Source organism: Leptodactylus fuscus, chromosome 11, assembly GCF_031893055.1.
Source record: "Leptodactylus fuscus isolate aLepFus1 chromosome 11, aLepFus1.hap2, whole genome shotgun sequence".
Lineage (NCBI taxonomy): Eukaryota > Metazoa > Chordata > Amphibia > Anura > Leptodactylidae > Leptodactylus > Leptodactylus fuscus.
In genome coordinates, this window is record NC_134275.1 from 89,174,475 (window position 1) to 89,193,567 (window position 19,093).

Below are 19,093 nucleotides of genomic sequence, written 5' to 3' on the forward strand. Positions count from 1 at the left end.
CCCCCACCACTCATATAGGGCCTGTGAGTCCTGCTCCCCCACCACTCATATAGAAAGCCTGTGTCCTGCTCCCCCACCACTCATATAGAGCCTGTGAGTCCTGCTCCCCCACCACTCATATAGAAAGCCTGTCAGTCCTGCTCCCACCACCACTCATATAGAGCCTGTGAGTCCTGCTCCCCCGCCACTCATATAGAAATCCTGTGAGTCCTGCTCCCCCCACCACTCATATAGAGCCTGTGAGTCCTGCTCCCCCGCCACTCATATAGAAATCCTGTGATTCCTGCTCCCCCCACCACTCATATAGAGCCTGTGAGTCCTGCTCCCCCACCACTCATATAGAAAGCCTGTGAGTCCTGCTCCCCCCACCACTCATATAGAGCCTGTGAGTCCTGCTCCCCCCACCACTCATATAGAGCCTGTGAGTCCTGCTCCCCCCACCACTCATATTGAGCCTGTGAGTCCTGCTCCCCCACCACTCATATAGAGCCTGTGAGTCCTGTTCCCCCACCACTCATATAGGGCCTGTGAGTCCTGCTCCCCCCACCACTCATATAGAAAGCCTGTGAGTCCTGCTCCCCCGCTACTCATATAGGAAGCCTGTGAATCCTGCTCCCCTCACCACTCATATAGAGCCTGTGAGTCCTGCTCCCCCCACCACTCATATTGAGCCTGTGAGTCCTGCTCCCCCCACCACTCATATAGAAAGCCTGTGAGTCTTGCTCCCCCACCACTCATATAGAGCCTGTGAGTCCTGCTCCCCCCACCACTCATATAGAGCCTGTGAGTCCTGCTCCCCCCACCACTCATATAGAGCCTGTGAGTCCTGCTCCCCCGCCACTCATATAGAAATCCTGTGATTCCTGCTCCCCCCACCACTCATATAGAGCCTGTGAGTCCTGCTCCCCCACCACTCATATAGAAAGCCTGTGAGTCCTGCTCCCCCCACCACTCATATAGAGCCTGTGAGTCCTGCTCCCCCCACCACTCATATAGAGCCTGTGAGTCCTGCTCCCCCCACCACTCATATTGAGCCTGTGAGTCCTGCTCCCCCACCACTCATATAGAGCCTGTGAGTCCTGCTCCCCCCACCACTCATATAGAGCCTGTGAGTCCTGTTCCCCCCCACCACTCATATAGAAAGCCTGTGAGTCCTGCTCCCCCGCTACTCATATAGGAAGCCTGTGAATCCTGCTCCCCTCACCACTCATATAGAGCCTGTGAGTCCTGCTCCCCCCACCACTCATATTGAGCCTGTGAGTCCTGCTCCCCCCACCACTCATATAGAAAGCCTGTGAGTCTTGCTCCCCCACCACTCATATAGAGCCTGTGAGTCCTGCTCCCCCACCACTCATATAGAGCCTGTGAGTCCTGCTCCCCCCACCACTCATATTGAGCCTGTGAGTCCTGCTCCCCCCACCACTCATATAGAAAGCCTGTGAGTCTTGCTCCCCCACCACTCATATAGAGCCTGTGAGTCCTGCTCCCCCCACCACTCATATAGAGCCTGTGAGTCCTGCTTCCTTCTGTGTGCTTTGTACACCGTATACCCCTCTATTCTAGTATATACTAGATAGGATAGTATTGGACATGTGACACAGCCGATGTTTCTTGGTTGTAATTAGCTTTATTGAGAATAAATTCCACTAAGTTCACTTAAACAATGAATGTAATGTAATGTATAAATCTTAACCTTTATTAAATATAACAGAATAAACCCCATAGATTGTGCAGACGATAGTTGTGGGAATATCCTGCACTAGTGACTGGACTCCGAGATCAGCTCCAGTCTGTCCTCTACTGAATACTGCACCAGTACAATGGCTGATAATATAACAATAAACCCCTTACCCGGGTAATTAAAATAAAAAAGTCCACCTTGTGAATTTAAAGTTTATCTGATGGACTTTGATTAATTTAATAAAGGTTACGTTTTACGCATGGGATTAAATTCCGTGATTTTGGCTTTTGGCTGCAGTCCCTCCCCCATCAGAGTTATAAGGTCACATAGAACACTAATAATGATTTCTATGTTCCCTGCACATGCCTTGTGGATTACATACACGTGTACCTTACCATGTAAATGACACAATGCAGCATTTCTGGGAACAGAACAAGGTAACGCTGAATGTACTGTACAACAAGCTCTGAATGAATCATCGGCTTCGAAATTTCCTTTTTTTGAAAGAGAAACCCAGTTTATTTTTTTCAATGCAGATAACAGGAGATGAATCAGAAGTCCCCTCTATATCTTGTTACTGTGGTCAATGACTATTCAGCTGCGAACGTCATGTGTAATGTAATATCTTCATGGGTGTATATTTGCCCATTCCCAGCAGCCATCACTCCAGTCTTCTAATGGTCCATTGTGTTTGCTGACTGTGTAAGAAGACTAATGGATGGTTAGTAGAGGTGAGCGAATAGTATTCGAAACTTTAATTACGAATGCCTCGCTCCATAGGAATGAATGGAAGCGGAAGAACACCAAGGGGTTAAGCGCCGGATGCGCGCCGGCCGCTTCCATTCATTCCTATGGTGCGAGGTATTCGAAACTAGAGTTTCGAATACTATTCGCTCATCTCTAATGGTTAGCAAACCCTTGTACAAGTCTGTTAGCTCAGCTGAGAAGAGTTCTGCTGGTTACAGAAGCGATAAATCTGACCTTCCTTTCAGCTAGTTGAGAATCTGGAGCATTACATTTGTTGGTTCCATTAAACTCCCAAAATGGCCAGAAAAAGAGAATTTTCATGGGAAACTTGACAGTCTATACTTGTTCTTAGAAATGAAGGCTATTCCATGCAAGAAATTGCCAAGAAACTGAAGATTTCCTACAAGAGTGTGTACTCCTCCCTTCAGAGGACAAACAGGCTCTAACCAGAGTAAGAAGACGAGTGTGAGGCCGCACCGCACAACTGAGCAACAAGACAAGGACATTAGTGTCCCTAGTCTGAGAAATCGACGCCTCACAGGTCCTCAACTGGCAGCTTCATTACATAGGACCCGCAGAACGCCAGTGTCAGCGTCTACAGTGAGGAGGCGACTCCAGGGTGCCGGCCTTCAGGGCAGAGGGGCAAAGAAAAAGCCAAATCTGAGACTGGCTAATAAAGGGAAAGATTCATATGGGCAAAAGACACAGACATTGGACAGAGGAAGATTGGAAAGAAGTCTTATGGACAGAAGAATGGAAGTCTGAGGTGTTTGGGTCACACAGAAGAACTGAGAAGATGCTGGAAGAGCCTGACGCTATCTGCCAATAGTGGAGGGAATGGGATGGGCTGGTAAAGGGGGAGATTTGTACAAGGTAAAAGGAATTGGGAATAAGGAAGGCTATCACTCCATTATGCAACACCATGCCATACCCTGTGGGGGGCGCCGGATTGGAGCCAATTTCATCCTACAACAGGACAATGACCCAAAGCCACCTCCAAATTATGCAAGAACTAGTTAGGGAGTATTCTATACAGCCTTAATCAATATTCCACTTTGTGTCGACATAACTAGTTATTTCTCATTAACCCTTAGATACATGTTGCGCATGTCATGTATGTTATTTGACCGTATCATGCGATGAGTATTCAGCGAGGGACAGCAAACATTTCGTAAGTATGAGGTTGCGAGCCATTGGTGTTGGGTTCTGGTCTGATGTCTATGAGTTCTCGGTCCACGGTGGGCTTCAATGTGAACTTCTGCAGTAACGTCGTAAGAAATAGGAAGATTTCCATGCGGGCCAGAGTCATGCCCAAACATATGCGTTTACCTGGGAAGGAGGAAGGCAGGACATATGGATATGGGTCATCGGTGACCATCTGTGACAACTTCAAAATCATCTTCACCGAGTAAAATAACTCAAAACTCTTACGGTCAGTGCACTCAGAGTTTTTTGGTGCTGATTTTGACGCTGAAACCACCTCAAAATCAGCCTCCAAAAAAAGCCTCCCAATAGAAACTGACCTTTAGTCTCTGTTCACACGACCATGGTGCAAAATGGCTGGTTTTATAGATACTTTATGGCCGGTTTGCACCTGAGGGACAGATGTTGTCAGAGATCCCTCATACATTGCAGTGTATGGAACGATCCATGAAAATGGACAGAAATAGAATATGACCTATATTTGTACTGTCAAAGTATTGGTCATGTGACTATCCCCCATTCACAGACTCTGAACTTAATGCTGAATATAAGATAATCCTACAGAATAAGCCTCTGACTTCGAGGTTTCTCACGATCATGAGAATGGCGTCCTATAGCCAGCGTCTATGTGTTCGGCTATTCCATTCAAAGTCTATAGGAATGACCAGAGCTCCGGCAGTGGGCGCCTCTGGGTCAGACACCTGCAGATAGTTCTGATAATGGGACAAATCTCTCAGAACTGGATTAAACCAAAACCAAGTAGCCATTACATATCCCACCTGCTGCCAGGACATGGTCAATAAAGTTTTGCCAGGAAATTACCTAATTTTCCAAATCACTTTTGTATATTAAACATGTTTTTGAAGAATGTTTTGTTTATATTGTTTTTCATTTCCATTCTCATTATCTATATTTTATAAAACAAATACTAAAAGTCTAACAATTCCATCTATTTCCACTAATCCTAAAATAGTGACTTCCTATCCCCTGGAGATGGACCATAGATGGAAAGGTCTGGAGCAAGTGACCTGGGCAGAGGTGATTGTGCAGAGGTGGGAGTAGATATAATTTGACATAATCTCTTGTGATCGGTGAATTCTGTGTCTTATCTACATACGACTATAAGTCAGAACTGATGGAGAGTGAGATGATCCAATGACCCTTGACCCAATTGACCAAAATGGAGCTTCTTGGAGCAATGGACGACACTAAAATGTGCACATTGGGGCAGCTTCCATAAGTACAGTATATTATGCGAGGTTCCCACTTGTATCTGGGTTTTCATTCTCCAGGTCCACGTGGGACCAAAAAATTCCAGAGAAAAGTCCTGCTTGCAGATTTTGGGATGGAAACCCTGAATGTATTACAGGTGCAGGTGTGAACCGAGCCTTAGTGAGTGGGATTGATAAAACATCAAAGAGGTTGGACAGGATATTTTGGACGTAATATCTGGCCTGTGGGGGAACAATTGTTCGCGGCTGCGTCCAATGCCCATACAATATATTGGACGGAGCTGAAGACAGTTGGAATCATGCCTTGTATAGTGGCCAGGCACCATCAATGCAGCTCAACTCCCATTGACTTCAATGAGATAAACTGCAGTACCAGTGGGTGGCCACAACACCGGGACTGGCCCACAGGGACTGGTTTAAGGGTAAACTAATCTTTATCATGTCCTGGCCTGGTTATGAGACCTCGTATCATTCTGAGAGCTCAATAAACTAAGAAATGGTCAACGACTTTAGGAAGGGGCAGGAGAATTCCTAGTTTTATATGGGTGGGAATCAAACGGAGGTGGTAAATGGATTTATGGCCCAGACTCAAGATTACTATCTTTTTTTGCAACCTTGGTTGGCTAGAACTCACACCCGGTCTACAGTACCTGCAGAAAATACCATAAAGGCGTCATTCTTCTTAAAGCCACCATTCTCATCAAGAAAGTGTCCAGGATCAAACTCTTCTGGGTTCTTGAAATGGTTTGGGTCTTTCAGAACAGATGTTATAATAGGAACCACCATTGTTCCCTAGAGGAGAAGATCAATACATTTCTGCTCAGTCTACTGTATGATAATGGAGAGTATATGCACTCTATATACTATAGACCATAGAGACTCGTGGTGGAGGACTGCTCTGCTATTGGCACTTTACCTTGGGAATGTGAAATCCTTTCAAGGTCGTGTCCTGCCTTGCTGCCCGGGCCAGCCCTATAGGGAGAATATCGGCAAATCTCTGAATTTCATGGATAACAGCATCTGTATACGGCATATTAGCCCTGTCTTCTACTGATGGACATCGGTTTTGACCTACCACATGGTCAATCTCTTTATGGATCTTCTCTGTAAAATGGAAACAAACAAACATAAATTATTCCACCTTGAGGGAACTTTGTGTATTCACCGTGAAATTTACTACGAAATCTGATGTATTACGTGCAGCCTTTGTTGTGACTATCACTGGTCTCACCCAATGCTTTGCAAATTGTGAAATCTGTGATAAAAGGGTTTTCTAGGCTTTATCATTTATGATGTTTATTTAGGATAGGTCATCAATAGGGTTGAGAGATCGGGATCAGGAAGGATTGGATCAAGCAAATTTCACAATTGGCATCGGCTGGAAAATGATCGGAAATTGGATTTTAAAAACGATCCTGAAATCTCAAGATTGTCTCAACCCTATTCATGTATATATCATTAATAGGGCTGAGTGATCTTGATCGGGAAAGATCGGATCCTGATCAGCTATCGAGCAAATTTCACGATTGGGATCAGCTGGAAAATGATCGAAAATTGGATTTTAAAAACGATCCTGAAACCGCAAGATCGGCTCAATCCTAGTCATCAAGTAAAGCTCGGCCGGGGTCTGACATCCAGGCCTTCTGTTTGGAGGGGTGGCAGGCTTCGGGAATGCACTGCAGTGTCTTCAATATCTACAAAGCATAGTGCCATCCATGGGTACAGTGGCCGTGCTTGGTATTGCAGCTGGAATTGGGATTAAGTCAAACATTATGACCAATGAACATGACATCACTTGACTTGTGAAGCATAATTGGCATTTGGGAGGTTGGTCCCAGGTGTCGGATACACAAGGATGTTCAATTGAAGACCTAGATCCTCTTTAGACTACATGCACATGACTGCAGTGTATGACACATAGACAGACATCTTACCTTGCACCTCTGGGTGCTTGAGAAGTATTAGGAAACTATATCTCAATGTCATACTTATAGTCTGTGTCCCCGCAAAAAACAAATCAATTACTGTCCCCAATAAATTCTCCTCGCGGAACTCAGTTTCTGGATTATTTTTTTCCTGTAAAGAAAGATTTTACGTTACTCATATTTCAATCAATGTCTTCAACCTCAACATGATTGGTTGAATATGGCTGATCACTGCTGCTTCTGTAAGTCCCATACATGTAGTAAGGTGTTAAGGAAAGAGCGTACAACGCCCGGCCAGGCTACGGTGTTTCCATATCTGCTATAGAATTTATGGAAACAGCGTAAAGCAGAAACCTTCGGTGACTTCTGAAGCACCTGGTGACTGGCGATGACTGAGATGGAGATAAGATATAGTCCACATGGTGACACTTACCTCTTCCATTTTTAAAAGAAAGCAGTCAATGAGGTCCCGTGGACAATTCTCATCGAGAGTCTCCTTGTGAGATTTCACCATTTCCTTCACAAACTTTTTTAACTTTATATTGTTTGTTAAGATTTTCTGGTGCGGTCCCGGAAGGCATTTCATCAAACGTGGGAACATACCGAGAAGCTGGAAAATAGGGATTGGTTAGATGGTTGACCCCCTGGGACTTGACTGTCCGAAGATCTCCAGGTACCTGAAACTAGCACTGAATGTTGTGGAGACAATAGTTTTTGGGTTGTCTAATATTGATGTGAAATATCCCATCGATTTTGTTACAAGCCACCCGTTTCCTTTCCCTGGTGACAAAGCAAGGGAGGCATTACGCCAGTGGCCCGGGTCAGTCAGTAGGACGCCCATTTATTGAGTCTTTTCATTGTACAACCTGCATTTTCGGGAATGCTGTAAATTTCCAAGGACCTGCGACCCCTATAATATCCAAGGACACAGTGTAACATCTCTGCCTGTTCGGGCCCCTGCGCCACCCTCTGCTCGCGTGCTGCGGCGCCGGAGGCGTGTGCAGTTTGATAATCTGCTTAAGGTTTTTAGTTGCACTGTGTGCACACGGCTCTAGTCCTTAATTGGATTTGCACCACACCAGTCTTCTGCAAAGGTTACCTCTGTTCATTAAGTGGTTAATCTGTCTTGCCTGTGATTGACAGCTTTTCTTCCTGTCAGGTTCTGGGCGGGTTCTTCCTTCCCTATTTAGTCTTGGCTCACAGTCACACTGGTGCCGGTTATTGCCCTTGCTTTCTGGTTTCTCTTGCTGTTATTTACTTGTATGCTAATCCTTGACCTCTGGCTTTCCTACTGACTATTCTCTTGACTCCGATTTGGCACTGCATCGCTCTCTTGTTACCGAACCCTGGCTACCTGACCTCCCTTTGTTGTTGTTCGTCTTGTCTGCGTTTTGTGTTTCACGTATTCAGGGAGGGATTGTCTTCGTGGTTGTCGCCTATTACCTAGGATAGGGTCTGGCAATAGGAAGGGCAAGCGGGGGGTTTCAGTTTAGGGCTCACTGTCCCTTGTGCCCCTCCCTCCAGGGTTCACCAGCAGCTTCTGGGGAATTATCATCTGGCTATTCCCTAACACACAGATAACTTTCCTTGACAGGGCAACACAAGAACAAAGGTGTAAGATGTCTAACCTGTTATAATGTGACGAGGGCCACCAAGTCTATCTCACTTTTTTGTAGGGATCTTGGTAAAGACTTCTATTACCAAAAAGGTGATGAGGTTCGTGGGGGGTTGGAGGGATCAAGGCTAAATGAACCTTAAAAATATTTACCTGACCTGACAGTGAATTCAGTCTCATGAAGATTTCTCTGTTGTAAGCTAAAAGGGTCAGAAACTTCTCATCCTCATAATCATATCTCTCACCAAACACAATGGAACATATCACATTGGAAACGGCCAGTTCAAGAATGTAGGTTGGGTTAAATGACTTATCTAGAAAAAAAGGCCATGATATAATCCTAGAGTATGTAGAAATTAGATTGTAACCCAAAAAAAATCGATCCCATTCTTTACCCACCTTGGTTTTGCATAATTCTCTCTCTAAGACATTGGGCCTCCTCTTGGATTCTCATTTCAACGCTCTTCTTACCCATTCCTAAATTTCTCAAAGTCATGAGAGAGAATCTCCGCATTGCCTTCCATCTTTCGCCATTGCTCATCACAACCCCTAAAAGATATAGCAGAAAAGACTGGCATGGCCCTCACAGAGTCAGCACCTAGACCAGAATCCGGAAGCTGGACACTATCTAACACTATGGCATTCGGTGAGGTTACTTGTGGCTGTCCCATCTGAACATTAGCTGAATTCTCAGATGACCGCTCATTATTCAGACAAACAACGGAAACGTGAACGCTAGTGTGAACCTTGAATAACTTTATCTTTGCAATACATATCACGTGTTCTTGTGCAATACTCAGTTATATTTCCTAATAAACATTGTTTTATCTTTTATCCCTCGTGACCTCTCATGATTCAGTAACGGCTTCCTAAGAACCGATAGTGTCAGCCAATACTATTCTAGCAGACTTTTTATATTCTGGTCCAAGCTGAAAAGCTTCTCTAGAGTAAGTAGATCGGACTCTCTAGAGCCATGAAAACAACTAGAAATGTCAAATCGGTAGCCAAGAGAAATATACCTAGTGTTACATATTATTCACTATAGTCTATACTGTATCTGTCCTCCTACATTATAAGAGAAGCTAATGGCTGTGGTTTAATGGACTCTTCACTGGCACTGTCCCCTATGATCACCAATTGACACTGAATTGATACAGAAACTACAGGGTGGGCCATCAGTCCCGCACCACCCCTATAAAATGAGAACCACGTGAAATTTAGTAACCAAATGTCATATATATGGTTTGGCAGTGGGGGAAAAACTTTTAGGCTATGTTACCAAGTTGGTGGCCATCTTGAAATCCGCCATCTTGGATGCAACTGTACTTTTTCAAATGGGAAGGGGGTGTTGTGATATATCAAATCGATAGAGAATTTGATGAGGAATTCAAAGGTGTGCTTGGTTGTGACATATCTTTATTCCTTGACATGTTATTGACATTTTTGTGTGGTATGACTCTCACACAGCTCACAGAATGTGCTCAAAATGCTGTCCATTGTTTTGAATTGTCAATGCAATTCTCTTCTCCCAGTCCCGATGCACTGCACGTAACACATCAGCGGTAATGCTTTGACAGGCCTCAATGATTCGCTATTCCAGGTGTTCCACGTTGTGGATTTTCACTGCATAAACCAACGCCTTCAAGTGACCCCACAAATAAAAGTCCAATGGGGTCAGATCAGGTGAACATGGGAGCCACTCCACTGGCTCACGACGACCGATCCATTTCCCAAGGAATTGTTCGTCCAGGAATTCACGAACGTTACATCCATAATGGGGAGGTGCACCATCTTAGTAAAATTCAGGAAAGGTGACTTGTTCCGTGCACAGTGAAGGAAACGCATCATCCCGGAGCAACTCCAGATACCCCTCAGCATTAAGAGTACCCCTGCTGACGAATGGACCCACTATCTTTGTAGCCCAAATACCACACCATGATTTTCTGTTTACCAACTAACTTTGAGGGATCTGTCCAATGTGGATTACTATCCGACCAATAGCGGTGGTTTTGCTTGTTCACTTCCCCACATGGACAACATTTTGAGCACATTCTGTGAGCTGTGTGAGAGAGAGTCATACCACACAAAAATGTGAAGGAATAAAGATATGTCAAAACCAAGCACACCTTTGAATTCCTCATCAAATTCTCTATCGATTTGATGTATCACAACACCCCCTTCCCATTTGAAAAAGTACAGTTGCATCCAAGATGGCGGATTTCAAGATGGCCGCCAACTTGGTAACATAGCCTAAAATTTTTTCCCCCACTGCCAAACCATATATCATGACATTTGGTTACTAAATTTCACGTGGTTCTCATTTTATAGGGGTGGTGCGGGACTTATGGCCCACCCTGTATATTGGACAATTGTACAACTTTTTATTATATAAACTATAACATTTCTCTCAATATTGGTCTAAAAGTGGCCGAGCCCTTTAAAGTGGATTTCCAGGAATAAAATACCGATGACCTATAGCAGTGATGGCGAAACTTTTAGAGACCGAGTGGCAACTCAAAACCCACTGATTTATCACAAAGTGCCAACATGGCAATTTAACCTTAAAGGGGTTGGCCACCCTTAAGCTGAAAAAACCACAGTGCCCCAGGCAACTCAGAAAGATGGTTATAGGACAAAGGTGCTGTAAAAATGAAATTTATTTTACCTGTTCCCCATTAAAATGAGATATTGCAGTGAGAGCTCAGCCGGCCTGTGTGGGCGGGACATCAATAAACTGAAAGTAAAACTCCTGGCCTGCATTCCAGGCTGAGGCGCATCACAGCGCTGGCCACACATAGGATGTGATCACACAGCTTCATTTACCTCAGCACCTCCGGCTAGCAGAATGCACCGCTCACAATGGCTGTCACTGTCACAACACTGGGCTGAATCCTAGGGGTCCTGCACAACTAATAGCCTCTGAGGGCCGCTATGATTCATCCAATTTGAATGGAGCCCCAAAACACCTTCTTTAGCGCTAAATTCAATAAAATGCCACCGAACACCATCGATTACAATAGGGTTGTGACTAAATACTATACTCAGTAAGGACCTGGTCCTTATCACTTATCGTATTAGCCGCCTCAGTGTCATCTATTTCCCATTACTGGTCAGGACCTTTTTCCCCTCTAGTGGTCAGGATCTGAACTGAAGTAGTAGCTCACAGTAAAATGGCTAAATCCCCTACTCCAGAAGGACCAGGTCCTCACCAGTGACTTTCCAGAATTCCAGAGAAGAGTTCAAATTCTTATGACCCCCCTTGCAAGATATAGCAAATGAAATTCCCAGTACTCTAAGTATGCTTCCAAATTGAAATTTTATTCCGACAAATAAACGTTTCGGTCTACAAGACCTTCCTCAGTGTGTCAGTAGAAAGAAGGAGGTATAGGAAGCCAAACAAAATGGATAGGGAGTCCTGGTGGATGAGTGCCCAGGACTCCCTATCCATTTTGTTTGGCTTCCTATACCTCCTTCTTTCTACCGACACACTGAGGAAGGTCTTGTAGACCGAAACGTTTATTTGTCGGAATAAAACTTCACTTTGGAAGCATACTTAGAGTGCCGGGAATTTCATTTACCATATCATGATGGCCGTGAGACGCCATTTCCGAGCACCAGCCTAATCACCGAGTGACGGTTCATTATTCACAAGATATACGCCCCCTTGCAAGATACCCACAGGGTAGGGGATAACCCCTGTAAGTCTACCCCCGCACTACTAGCAGTTATTTCACCAATAGCCATATATTTCCTGTGCACCCCCAGACAAGCATTCTATATCTTTCTAGTGCACCCCCATAGTGTTAATAAGCACTCCACAGCTCAGAACACTCCAAACAAGTTTCACACAGCTCCCCATGTGTCTTTTATGGCCGAAGCCCAACGTGGTGGTAAAAGCACGGCAAAAACTGCAGCATATTTCAGTTTCTTTGTGCCTCTCATGCAAACCTAAGGCTTAGTTCACACGTAAATTACGTGTGGTTTATTCTGGCACCGAAAAAAAACGCTTCCTAATTAAAAAGTGTTTTTTGGGACCTTGGCCCGCTTTTTGTGGAGCTTTTTTGTAAAAACCGCTTCCAACAAGGCCAGGCGGTTTTCCCATCCCTTAAAAGAGAACGGGCCGTATAAAATGCATCACGTTTTTACCGCACTTTTTTTGTAAAAAACCATGTGGTAAAAAACGCGTGTTTTGTGCTTCGCATTCACTTCTATTGCTTTCTTCAGGCGGAAAACGCCTGAAGAAAGGTCATGTCGCTTTTTTTTCCATCTAGAGTAAAAAAAAACGCTAGTGAAAAAAAAAAAACCAAGCCCTCTACATAGACTATCATTGTATGGAGGCGGATTATGACGTGGATTCTGCAAACAAAATCCACCTCCATGTTCCCATATTAACTAGCCCTAACACAGATATGAAAGATTCCTCCACTCTGCATGAGCCTCTTGTGCATCGCCAACCCCCCCCCCCCCCCCTTCCTGAATGTACCTTCAGTGCAAGGAGCACACAGAACCACACCCCAGCGCTCCACGTGCCTCTCTACTATGCACCCCACATCTCTCCCCCCACAGTACACACTACACCCCACATTATACAATGCACCCCACATTTCTCCACCTCCACACTACAACATGCACCTGACAACTCCCATAGTACACCATGCACCCAAGATCTCCCCCCCACAGTACTTCATGCACCCTACATCTCTCACCCCCACTACACAATGCACCCTAAATCTGCCCCCCCCCAGTACACTGTGCACCCCATATCTCTCACCATTAGACAATGCACCCCACATCTCCCCCACATTATATAATGCACCCCACATCTCTCCACCTCCACACTACAACATGCATCCTACAACTCTTACCCCATAGTACACCATGCACCTGAGATCTGCCCCTCCCCCCCACAGTACACCATGCACCTACATCTCTCAGCCCCACTACACAATGCAGCCCAGATCTATCCCCCAGATTTGTCCTCCCCTCCACACCATGCACCCTACATCTCACCCACACTACACAGTGCAGCCCACATCTTCCACATCCCCACATTACACCAGGCACCTCACATCTCTGCATGTTCCTCCACTGCAATGGGATACAAATTTATTACATGTGCAAGGACCTTCTTGCAATCACAGACACGCCTACCCAGTAACAAGACTAGAGAGTCATGTGACTGTGACGTCATAAGGTCCTTGCTGAGTAATGAAAGACTAGGCAGAAGAGCAGGCACAGACACGTGACATGGTCAAGCTGGGTCACATGATGCCCCTCCATGTCAGGAGCTCAGTGGTCAGAGGAGGAGTGTCAGGGAGATGGCAGAACCAGGTAAGCGGGGGGGGGGCGTGGCTTCAAAAATAAAGAGACAGGTGTAGAATTGAAAATGAATGTCTATGAGAAAGTTTATTATTTATCTTTGGGCTACACATTACACACTGTTAGTTATAAAGTGGCCAACCCCTTTAATACTGTGCGGATCCACATTTGGGGACAGTTACAAACGGTCTGTAATAATATCACTTGTCTGCTTTACAACAGATATTATGTGATAAAAATAGTGAAGGGTGCCCACACAGTACAATCTGCTCCACAGTTGCCGATACACAGTACAATTTGCTCCACACAGTGTAATCTGCTGCAAACTGGCCCCACACAGTATAATCTGCTCCACAGATGGGTGCCCACAGAGAGGGCTCTGACTGCCACCTCTGACACCTGTGCCATATCCGATATCATCTTTATTGGTCACATCGCCTATTATAAGTTCAGCTCCATTCAAGTGAATGTGGTTGATCTGAAATACCGAGCACAGCCACTACACAATGTATGGCGCTGTGCTTGGCAAGTAGTGAAGAGGATGATGGGCAACTACCAATACGATATTGCAGCCCTGACCTAAAGATATGTCTTAAAATCTGAAAACTCAGACTGAGTGGATGGTGGTGACCTCTTTAGTTACCCCCAGGTCTCCTTAGCTCTATCCCTAGTTTAAGGAGATCAAAGCTCTCGAAGCTTTGGGCATTTGGCAGCTGGTCTGCAGACATTTCATGCGCAGATTCCTGAAGCTGATAGAGCCGATAGTATATAGGAAAATATTTACATCCAGTATAGTAATAGCGGTAGTACTGACGATTTACCTACGGGATATAGCCTCACCAATACTGTTACTGCCCACATTGATATACTGTACTTAGGGGGCATCAAATAAACCATCGACATGGACAGAAAGAAGTCCTACCATAGTTTCCAAACAGTAGAGTGAGGATCTCAAGTATTCCTCTGTCATTAAATGCATCGCCGCAGTCAACAAGAGCTTCCTTAACAGTGTCAAACCCCACCAATATGACCGAGCGGAGGTGAACAAACTGAATGGTGTACACAGGGCCGTACTTCTTACTGAGCTGCAGGAACGACGACAGAAGAAGGAAAGAGATCACAAAACTGAAGGAGAAGCTTATAGCACAGAATATAAAGACATAAAATCTCCTGCAGTCACTCATTGTATGGTGAAGAGATGCGGACCCTACACAGAGGACTGGTAGAGGAGCTGCTCCTATTAACTCAACATTATACAATAGAGTGCGTGACAATAGATTTTCTAAACTAGACAGTCCCTTTAAGGACTATGCATATAACAACTAGGACTGAAAGTTTCTTCGCTGTAAATTTTGGATATATTTCAAGGTGTACCAGTGTTCAAATCAGTGTGGCTGGTAAGGGGTTAAATCATTGCCAAGATTGGAATTACTGCTCCTATATCCAGAACCCTATGGCGGGACGTATGGGGACAGTTGAGCACTGTTGTCGTGTTCCCCTAAATTCCATAGAGGTGAATGCGAGCTATGGAGACCGCACAGCTGAGATACAACGTGGCTGTAGCTTTACTGTTATGGAAACAAAGTAACTAAATGCGCTGCGCTGATTCCGCTGATCCCATTCATCTATATGGGAACACAAGAGAGTAGAAGTGTTTGGTTGTTCATGTAACTCCTGCCCTAGAGGTTGAGACTCGGACACAGTTATTCCCATTCCCGTAGTGATTTGCTGAGATGGGAATATCCTTGTGTCTTCGGTGCACTAGAAGTCTTGATTCTACATTACTAAAAGGGGTTGTATAGGATTAGATAAACAGCGCCACACCTGGTCACGGGCCATGTCTTGTATTACATCTAACACTGCACTTAAAGGGATGATTCATAATTTTTTTCTAATCCTATACAACCTTCTTGATCTTAGTGTCTAGCTGTCATAATCCCCATACTGTACCTGGACCAAATCGTGGTGCATTTCTGTAAGGTTGATCTGGAAAATATTCCCAAGCAGTGGCAGGGGTCGGGGTCCTGGGGGAAGATTTTCTGGGTCTTTCTTCTTCCACCATTTCAGGAGGTAAATCAGGAGAGTGACAGCAATTGTTAGGAGAAGCGTCGTCTCCATACTTGTAGCCATCCGGTGGATATTGCGTCTGGACTCTGCTCGGATCTATCCCGGAGTGAACAGTCTGGGGAATAAGTCCAGTGTTTTGTTGCCTCGGTGTAAAGTTTCTGAATTCTCATTGCCAAGGACAATAACGTTATGTAACATGCAGGGGCCTCCTACCCGAAAAGAGGGAAGTGAAGCTTCAGAAAGAGAATGGACAAGAGCTGCATTGATAGAACTTATCGCAAGAGTTAGAAAGGGCTGTATAATAATATAACAATAAAACATGTAGCAGTATCACAAGTTACATGAGAAGGAGGAAGCAGAAACATAGAAACGTAGACTAGAAGTGGGGACATTTGGAGTCATAGTATATCTCCCCCAGATTCCTGCCATATGTGGTCCCATGGCATAATTGGGAACATGGGAAATAATTCCTCTAACAAAAAGTGTCACCCAAATAATATATAGGCACAGGAATAAAACTCGCACTTCGAAGTCCAAAACCATAAACCAAATACAAGAAAAACTGGAACGAAGTACTTAACATAACCAATAATGAGTAAAGTACAGTGGCGCAACTACCACGAAGCAGCGGACAGGGCCCCGGACATTAGGGGCCCGGTGACAGCCGCTACCGCCGCAGTTTTTTCTTTTTTCTTAATAGGCCGTTACTGGCTGGAGGTATTCCATCCGGTAACGGGCTCTATTTACTTACCGATCCTGGCCGGGCCGGGATCGGTAAGTGACGGCGCGCGCCCCACAAAGACTATTATTATACTCAAGCTGTGTCTATAACAGAACGGCAAAAACTTAGAACCTTTAGTCCAGATGATCGGGTGTTGGTGTTGATTCCTACAGTGGAAAGTAAACTATATCATCTACCAGCCAGGCAAGAGGAAGCCCGAACAAATATACCACATAAATTTACTGAAGCCCTGGAAGGACAGGGAAACATTGGCAGCGGAAGACACACCTGGCACGGTTATTACTGAAGGGTTAAATACTCCTGGTAAGGCTTCACCCAAGGTACAAATAGCAGAGACCATGTCTTAGGCACAAAAACAGGAGACAAAAGAGTTGGCGCAAAGAAATAATGATGTGTTTTCTGAGTCACCTGGAAGCCCCCGTGTGATAGAACATGACATTGTCACCGAGCCGCAGGTATGGGTTCATCTAAGATCGATACCTGAAGCTTGTAGACAAGCCATATCTAAGGAGGTCAAAGATCTGTAGGCACTTGGGGTAATTGAGGAATCTAAGAGTGACTGGTCCAATCCCATCGTTTTGTTTCTTAAGCCAGATGGTTCCATAAGGTTCTGTAATGATTTCTGTAAGCTGAATGCAGTTTCAAAGTTTGATGCCTACCCAATGCCCAGAGTCGATGAGTTAATCAATAGGTTGGACATGCCATGTATTTCTACACCCTCGACTTAACCAAAGGCTACTGGCAGGTGCCGCTTACTGAGAAGGCCAGAGAAAAAACTACATTTGAAGGTTTATTCCAATATGTGACCATTCTATTTGGTTTACATGGGACTCCAGCAACTTTCCAGAGATTGATGGACAAAGTCCTTAAGCTCCATTGAAGGTACGCTTCAGCATACCTAGATGACATTGTCATCTTTAGTACGGACTGGGAAAGTCACTTACCAAAGTTGCAAGACATGCTAAATTCCCTCCGAGCAGCCGGTTTAACAGTCAACCCAAAGAAGTGTGTTTTGGGACTTAAAGAGGCCAGATACCTGGGGTATGTAATTGGAAGAGGAGTAATAAAACCCCAGGTTAATAAAATGGAGGCCATTCACAATTGGCTCTGACCCTTAAATAATAAGCAAGTGAGAGCTTTTCTGGGTATTATCACAGGTTCATCCCAAACTTTGCAACTATTGCAGCCACACATGCAGTTAGTATTTTCTTTTTAGTTAATGCTCAGACGAGCAGGTTTTGTTTTATCTTTATGCCTGAAGTTAAGGCTTTGTTTTAGTTTGCTTATCCTGTGCCTGACGTAAAGGTTTTCTTATTTTGCTGGGGTTTTTTTTTTTTTCAAATAAACCAGTTTTTCTGCAAGATTTTTGTCCCTGTTTCTGACTGGTTGGGTCTGCATCACCGCTTCTACCAAGCTATCTACCCTACATATGGTGGAGGATGCGGGCAACCCAAATTCAACAGTCTTAAAGAGACATACACCCATTTTTTTTCCATTCCCTCTCCTAAGGCACTGGAAGATTTTTTGCTCATACAACACTGTGCAAATGTTTTAGTCAAGTGCAAAGCAATGCTTTAAAGTAAGAATGCTTTCAAGTAATAGAAGGGTTAATAGTTTATTTTTGTGAATGAAGAAAAGAAAAATGTAAATTCCATCAATATATGGTGTGACCTTTGCCCTTTGCCTTCTTCTCGGTACTTGCAGACAGTTTTTGGCAGAACTGGGCAGGGAAGTTGTTCCCACCGCCATCTTGGAGAACTAGGCCCAGAACTCCTGTGGATGTTGCTTGCTCTAATCCGTCTGTTTCTTCATGTCATCCCAGATAGACTGGATGATGTTGATATCAAGTGGTTGTATCTCTTGTACAGGGGGTTGCAGCTCTAGTACAGGGGTTGCAGTTGTAGAACAGGGGTCGCAGCTTTACTATAGGGGTTGTAGCTCTTATATAGGGGTTGTAGCTTGTGTACAGGGGGTTGTAGCTCTAGTGCAGGGGTTGCAGTTGTAGAACAGGGGTCACAGCTTTACTATAGGGGTTGTAGCTCTTGTACAGGGGTTGTAGCTTGTGTACAGGCGGTTGCAGCTCTAGTACAGGGGTTGCAGTTATAGAACAGGGGTCACAGCTTTACTATAGGGTTGTAGCTCTTGTACAGGGGTTGTAGCTTGTGTACAGGGGGTTGTAGCTCTAGTACAGAGGTTGCAGTTGTAGAACAGGGGTCACAGCTTTACTATAGGGGTTGTAGCTCTTATACAGGGGTTGTAGCTTGTATACAGGGGGTTGCAGCTCTAGTACAGGGGTTGCAGTTGTAGAACAGGGGTCACAGCTTTACTATAGGGGTTGTAGCTCTTATACAGGGGTTGTAGCTTGTATACAGGGGGTTGCAGCTCTAGTACAGGGGTTGCAGGTGTAGAACAGGGGTCGCAGCTTTACTATAGGGGTTGTAGCTCTTATACAGGGGTTGTAGCTTGTGTACAGGCGGTTGCAGCTCTAGTACAGGGGTTGCAGTTGTAGAACAGGGGTCACAGCTTTACTATAGGGGTTGTAGTTCTTATACAGGGGTTGTA

At 44.8% G+C, this 19,093-nt stretch overlaps 1 protein-coding gene across 1 annotated transcript; it reads right to left on the reverse strand.

Annotated features, from left to right (window-relative positions):
* Nucleotides 1-1,615: 1,615 nt before the first annotated feature.
* Nucleotides 1,616-15,923, reverse strand: LOC142184148 (cytochrome P450 2H1-like). The gene is made up of 9 exons (XM_075258879.1): nt 15,673-15,923; nt 14,645-14,807; nt 8,803-8,952; nt 8,557-8,717; nt 7,222-7,398; nt 6,798-6,939; nt 5,780-5,967; nt 5,514-5,655; nt 1,616-3,757 (listed from the first exon to the last, which is right to left on the reverse strand). Exons 1-9 carry the CDS (start codon nt 15,850-15,852, stop codon nt 3,576-3,578), a joined length of 1,485 nt encoding a protein of 494 aa, XP_075114980.1. The 5' UTR covers nt 15,853-15,923; the 3' UTR covers nt 1,616-3,575.
* Nucleotides 15,924-19,093: the final 3,170 nt, after the last annotated feature.

What these genes read in the sequence shown, in the direction of transcription:
- LOC142184148 (XM_075258879.1), bottom strand. Translation starts at nt 15,852, where the DNA reads ATGGCTACAAGTATGGAGACGACGCTTCTCCTAACAATTGCTGTCACT. An exon ending in TGAATTCACTGTCAGGTCAG is followed by an intron (nt 7,399 to 8,556) that starts GTAAATATTTTT and finishes CCTATTTTCCAG; the next exon opens with CTTCTCGGTATGTTCCCACG. An exon ending in CTTTATGGTATTTTCTGCAG is followed by an intron (nt 3,758 to 5,513) that starts GTACTGTAGACC and finishes CCTCCTTCCCAG; the next exon opens with GTAAACGCATATGTTTGGGC.